The sequence below is a fragment of the Silurus meridionalis genome, chromosome 4 (genome assembly GCF_014805685.1).
Source record: "Silurus meridionalis isolate SWU-2019-XX chromosome 4, ASM1480568v1, whole genome shotgun sequence".
Taxonomy (NCBI): Eukaryota; Metazoa; Chordata; class Actinopteri; order Siluriformes; family Siluridae; genus Silurus; species Silurus meridionalis.
Genome location: NC_060887.1, coordinates 9,316,535 through 9,322,962, shown reverse-complemented (window position 1 = coordinate 9,322,962; position 6,428 = coordinate 9,316,535). Strand labels below are relative to the sequence as shown.

The window sequence follows — 6,428 nt, the reverse complement described above, 5'->3', positions numbered from 1 at the left end:
TAAGCCTGTCTGAGAAAGTAATTGCTCATCATAGCAAAGTAGGGTTTTGCCTTATTTTTTTTTTTACATTTGAATCCTGAACTCTTATATGCAATCCTTACACTGGCATTGGTCATCTTTGTGGTTTCTAGAAAATTCTGTATACTGTAGTTAGGACAGAATCTCTTCAGCCCCATCCTGAATCAGATGCAGAGAAAATCCATGGCTTTAGATTTCATTGGAAATCTGACATTTATCATTTATCAATAGTTTATCAAATATAAATTTTGAAGCAAACTATTTTAGTAAATAATAAGATTATCCAAGCTATTGAAACTGGAAAATTGACAAAGTTGTTATCCAGCATGCACCTTGTTTTCAGCAGTTTTAAACATATCGATGTTCAGCAAAATTTCCAGCACATTGAGATAAAAATAATTGATACACAAATGATATAAAGACCTTAAAAGATTGAATTAAAGGAATTGGTCAAATGAAATAGCTTTACCCCAAGCATTCAAGTAGGCAAGTATTTCACTTGTAATTTGTAATGTATGGATTTTATCTACTTCATAATCCTCCTTTACCTCTAATCCCTAACCCAGTTTAACTTCTTTTACTGTAACAGTCTTTATACTGTAATCTTAATGTAGAAATTGTTCGCACATCATCGACACAGTGCCAGCACTTACGCTTCGCTGTAGATTGATGATTTTCTAGAGCAAGTTGCTGCATGGTTGCAGTTTTTTGACCGCCATAAATCAAAAGAACAGTGACCTATTTACACCTGTCAAACAACAAAACTTTAAAAGAATTGCTGGTATTTCAGCATAAATTCAAAAGTATGGAATAGTAAATGATAAGTTTATAAATATAAATGTTTGTTGAACAGCCTTTTGTCCCTGCAGTAGTAGACTCTTTCTATTGATTACCACAATCCAGGTCTGTCCTTATAGACTGTCCCCACAAGTGGTTTTGGTGTTGCCATTTTAAGTTAGAAGTCTAATGCTAATTAATGCAGATCCGTGATGATTATTGGGCAACTGAAGAACTATAAGAATGGATTTGGACTGTATTTAATCTGAACAGTCTGCTACAATGGTTTAGGAGTTCATTTCGCATGAGCAGTTCTGCATTTATGCGCCGATCACTGAACAGTACACCTCGACAATGATGGAACTATAACAAATCGATATTCAGTGGCACCCAAATGAGGATGGGTTTTCTTTTGATTTTGGTACCTGTTTAGGTTCCCCCCTTGGCAACTGGCTCACTCATTAGGGATACATAATATAATTAATCATCTTAAAGGCACTAAACTTGGGACAATATCCATTGTTAAAAGCGCTATATAAATAACCCTGAACTGGATTAAATGTGTACTGTTACATTGGCACATTATCAGTTTGGTGCCAACCTGCTTCTTCAATGTTCTTCCACTTGAGATTATACAAACCATCATTTCCCCACTTGTAAATTTTTTTTATCCTCAAGAAGTCAAGAAGCTTTTATTGTCATTGTAACCATATATAGCTGACGCAGTACACAGTGAAATGAGACAAAGTTCCTCCAGAACCCTGGTGCTACACAAAACAACATAAAGCTACATAACAAAAAACACTGAGCTGAGGACTAATAAGTGTCCTCACCACATAAAGTGCATCGTGTGCAACCTGGTGCAAACAGTGCAAGACATGACAGTGCAAAGACAACACAAGACAAATACACAAAACACAAAATAGCATCACCAGTAAACCTGCTGTATGTTACACAGTGCGGTGTGTAAAAGAGAGCTGAGTACAGGAGTGAACCTGGTAATTGAACAAAATGTTTTGTGCAAAAAAGCAATAGCAGCTGTCTAAAAGATGTGCAAAAACACAAGTGTAGTTCTTATAATTGCATGGGGAAAGCTTGCAACATTCTGTTCGCACCTCTGAGCCTGAGTTTTGTTCAGTGTCACTTCAGGTTCAATCAATTTAATACATTAAGGACACACGCATAAGTGTAGATAAATTAATATATATAGGTATATTGTAATTATATAGATGCAAATTGTATATTTTATCTACACATACATAAGAGTATACATAATACATTATATATGTAGGAAAGGCTAAGACAGCATAATTGAACGCGCTGTTTTCTCGAAATACACATATGCAACAGTGACTTCTTTGCATGTCATTTCCCCAAATACTTTGCAAAAAACCCTCTTGCTGGAGATAAACAATTTAGTGCAAGGACTTGCAATATAGGATTTTTGCAATTATTTTTTATTTGGTTTTGTAATCATAACATCGAACGATTTATTACACAATTTTCTAGTTGGTTGGTTGTTTTTTGTTTTGTTGTCCCAGTTAATACCAGTTCATACTAAAAATACAGAATATCAGACCTCATGTACACGATAGAATCATTTCAAAAAATAGAAATTATTGCAATTACATTCATTTTTCATTCATATTTACAATTTGTAATGTATTGCAATTATTAATGTGACTCTTTATTGATTCCTCATCAGGTGAACTCAAGGATGAAGTTTACACACATTCGGTAGCACACAGATATCTGGTTTCCTGAGTCAGTTCCTGCTCGGTGCTTGCCACTATAGACAGCAGAGTACTTTACATGTTTAAGACTGTCGAATCGCTTTGGATTCTGCTATGGTCTTATTGGACCTAAGCCTGTCTGAGAAAGTAATTGCTCATCATAGCAAAGTAGGGTTTTGCCTTATTTTTTTTTTTACATTTGAATCCTGAACTCTTATATGCAATCCTTACACTGGCATTGGTCATCTTTGTGGTTTCTAGAAAATTCTGTATACTGTAGTTAGGACAGAATCTCTTCAGCCCCATCCTGAATCAGATGCGGAGAAAATCCATGGCTTTAGATTTCATTGGAAATCTGACATTTATCATTTATCAATAGTTTATCAAATATAAATTTTGCAGCAAACGATTTTAGTAAATAATAAGATTATCCAAGCTATTGAAACTGGAAAATTGACAACGTTGTTATCCAGCATGCACCTTGTTTTCAGCAGTTTTAAACATATCGATGTTCAGCAAAATTTCCAGCACATTGAGATAAAAATAATTGATACACAAATGATATTAAGACCTTAAAAGATTGAATTAAAGGAATTGGTCAAATGAAATAGCTTTACCCCAAGCATTCAAGTAGGCAAGTATTTCACTTGTAATTTGTAATGTATGGATTTTATCTACTTCATAATCCTCCCTTTACCTCTAATCCCCTAACCCAGTTTAACTTCTTTTAACTGTAACAGTCTTTATACTCGTAATCTTAATGTAGAAATTGTTCGGCACATCATCGACACAGTGCCAGCACTTACGCTTCGCTGTAGATTGATGATTTTCTAGAGCAAGTTGCTGCATGGTTGCGGTTTTTTGACCGCCATAAATCAAAAGAACAGTGACCTATTTACACCTGTCAAACAACAAAACTTTAAAAGAATTGCTGGTATTTCAGCATAAATTCAAAAGTATGGAATAGTAAATGATAAGTTTATAAATATAAATGTTTGTTGAACAGCCTTTTGTCCCTGCAGTAGTAGACTCTTTCTATTGATTACCACAATCCAGGTCTGTCCTTATAGACTGTCCCCACAAGTGGTTTTGGTGTTGCCATTTTAAGTTAGAAGTCTAATGCTAATTAATGCAGATCCGTGATGATTATTGGGCAACTGAAGAACTATAAGAATGGATTTGGACTGTATTTAATCTGAACAGTCTGCTACAATGGCTTAGGAGTTCATTTTGCATGAGCAGTTCTGCATGTATGCGCCGATCACTGAACAGTACACCTCGACAATGATGGAACTATAACAAATCGATATTCAGTGGCACCCAAATGAGGATGGGTTTTCTTTTGATTTTGGTACCTGTTTAGGTTCCCCCCTTGGCAACTGGCTCACTCATTAGGGATACATAATATAATTAATCATCTTAAAGGCACTAAACTTGGGACAATATCCATTGTTAAAAGCGCTATATAAATAACCCTGAACTGGATTAAATGTGTACTGTTACATTGGCACATTATCAGTTTGGTGCCAACCTGCTTCTTCAATGTTCTTCCACTTGAGATTATACAAACCATCATTTCCCCACTTGTGAAGTTTTTTTTATCCTTTTATAGTTATCTCTGATCTAAATCAGTTCCATATTGCTGAGAAAATATATCTGGAGTTTCGCAAACGTCTTTCCACCTGGTTTGTGTTCTGCTGAGACTGTAAATAGAGAAGACACCCCCACTCCCAAAACCCCAACCCCTCTATGAGCCCCCCACACTCCTGCATCTCATGGTGGACCCCCACTTCACGCTCACTCACCGGCATGTAAACGGCGGGACAGAGCTCGGCGTGCAGGATCATGAGCAGAATTCCCAGGAGAGCGGCACCGAGGGCGCACGCGCAAAGCCGCCGCTTGTCCTCCAGCAGGAACTTTCGGTCTCTGAGGCGGTACAGACTGCCGCCCTCGATCGGGCTCATTCGCTTGCCAGGGTGCGAGAGCGACACCGTGATGTCCATCGTGTCGCCGTTGCGGTCCCCGAGCCCGTCCGCTTTGCTGTCCAGATGCGAGTTGCGCACGCTCATTTCCATAACCGGCTGCTCGAACGAACTAACAAACACAAAAGGCACACGCACGCACACTCCCTCCAGTCCTCTCAGTCACCACCGACACGTCCTTCTTTCACCCATCTGAGCGCACACGCGTGCCCAACTCGAGGAGTCATGCCACGCTTCGGACGCACGCGACTCCACCGCGGGGTGGCACGCAACCGCGTTCCCCGGGACGCACGACAACTCTAGTGCAAAACTCGCGCCCACTTGAGTTCCCCTTGCGCACTCCACTCTACCATTGGCTGGACTTCTAGCGCCTTTCTATTGGACACAGAGGAGCCCTATGTAAGGGTTCGTGTTTTGTCCCATCTAGGGCTCCTTAAATGCCATTTGGGATTTGCTGTACGTCTGCTTCTGAAATCAAAAGAAGATGAAACTGGAAAACGCCGTCGATCGACATGATTTTAACAAATCTTATGACATGAAACCCTATTTAAGGTACAAAAACATACTTTTGGGTGCCCATCAAGCCTTTAAAGTCGTATTAGCCCACAGATTAAGTGTATTATCTTGGTGAGGACCAAGTCAGGAGCCTATAAACAATATATTGTGTTAACAATATATTGTCCCAAAGTGACTTTACAGAGAAAAGAGCTCAAATTGGGATGTACCTAATGAACGTCGCAAAGAAAAACTCCCTGAGATGGAATGAGGAAGAGAGCTTGACAGGAACCAGACTAATGAGGGAAAACCATCTACATCTGGGTGGCACCAAATGTCTATTTATTATAGTTCCGTCATTGTTGAAGGTGTACTGTTCAGTAATGGATGCATTCATTCTTCATGGACATTGCAGTGTCAGCACTTATCATCATAATATATTAATAAAATATCTAGTCCTCATAGGTGTAAAGCAGATCCATCAGGTGTTTTGGTGGATGATTAAAAAGAACTTGATAAACTGGTAAATGATGGTTTGTATAAAGAGCAGCCTCTAGTGGAAGAGCAGTTAAGTAGCAGGTTGGCACCAAATTCAGTAGCCTTCAGCCAGTGGAACATGTACAAATGTAAGAGTACAGTGTCTACAAGTGATACCTGTTCTGACAACTTATTCAATCAAGTTCAATTCAGGTTTATTTGTATAGCAAATACGTTTAAACAATGGACATTGTCCCCAATCAGCTTTACAAATATAAATAGGTTATAGGATATGTTTATATGTTTATGTGCATATAGGTTTATCCCTAATGATTGAATCAGTGGTGACAGTGGCAAGGATTGGTTGAAATCTTGACAGAAATCAGACTAAAAATGGAACTCATCCTCATCTGGGTGGCATTGGATGTCCAATTCTATCATTGTTAGTTGATTGTTAGCGCTTAAATGCAGAACATCAGGCAAATTGGAGTCCTGAGCCATTGTAGCAGACTGTTTCTATTTTTTAAAATCCAGGTCTATTCTCATAGTTTTTGAGTTTTTCAGTAATTTCACAGATCTTTAGGTTGTTTATTTGGAACCCTCCTTAGCTGCACAAAGTGGTCTTCAATTGAAGAGAACGATTCCTGTATGATTCTTATGATTCACGTCCATCAAAAAGTACATCAAAAAGGAAGTCAGTCACTTAGAGAAGATAAGAAGTTTATTGACTGCACCCACACAGCATTCTTTCTACAATGGCTTAGGACTGCAATCATTATGAACAGGTTTACAGTTGAGTCTCAATTTAAGAATCAGTTGAAGTTTCAAGGATGGAATTATAATGAATGGACATTCCATGTCACCCAGATGAGGATGGGTTCCCTTTTGAGGCTGGTTCCACTGAAAGTTTCTTCCTTATACCATCAGTTTTTACTTGCAATTGTTG

At 38.3% G+C, this 6,428-nt stretch overlaps 1 protein-coding gene across 2 annotated transcripts in view; it reads right to left on the bottom strand.

Annotated features, from left to right (window-relative positions):
• kcnn4 (potassium intermediate/small conductance calcium-activated channel, subfamily N, member 4) overlaps positions 1 to 5,306 on the bottom strand; it is a 49,289-nt gene extending 43,983 nt beyond the window's left edge. Inside the window, exon 1 of one of the 2 annotated variants that reach the window (XM_046846661.1) lies at positions 4,334 to 5,306. In XM_046846661.1, the coding sequence (XP_046702617.1) occupies positions 4,334 to 4,603 (270 nt within the window). In that variant the 5' untranslated portion in view covers positions 4,604 to 5,306. The remainder of the gene's footprint in view (positions 1 to 4,333) is intronic. The other variant, XM_046846660.1, reaches the window with a different exon arrangement.
• Between the last annotated feature and the right edge of the window lie 1,122 nt (positions 5,307 to 6,428).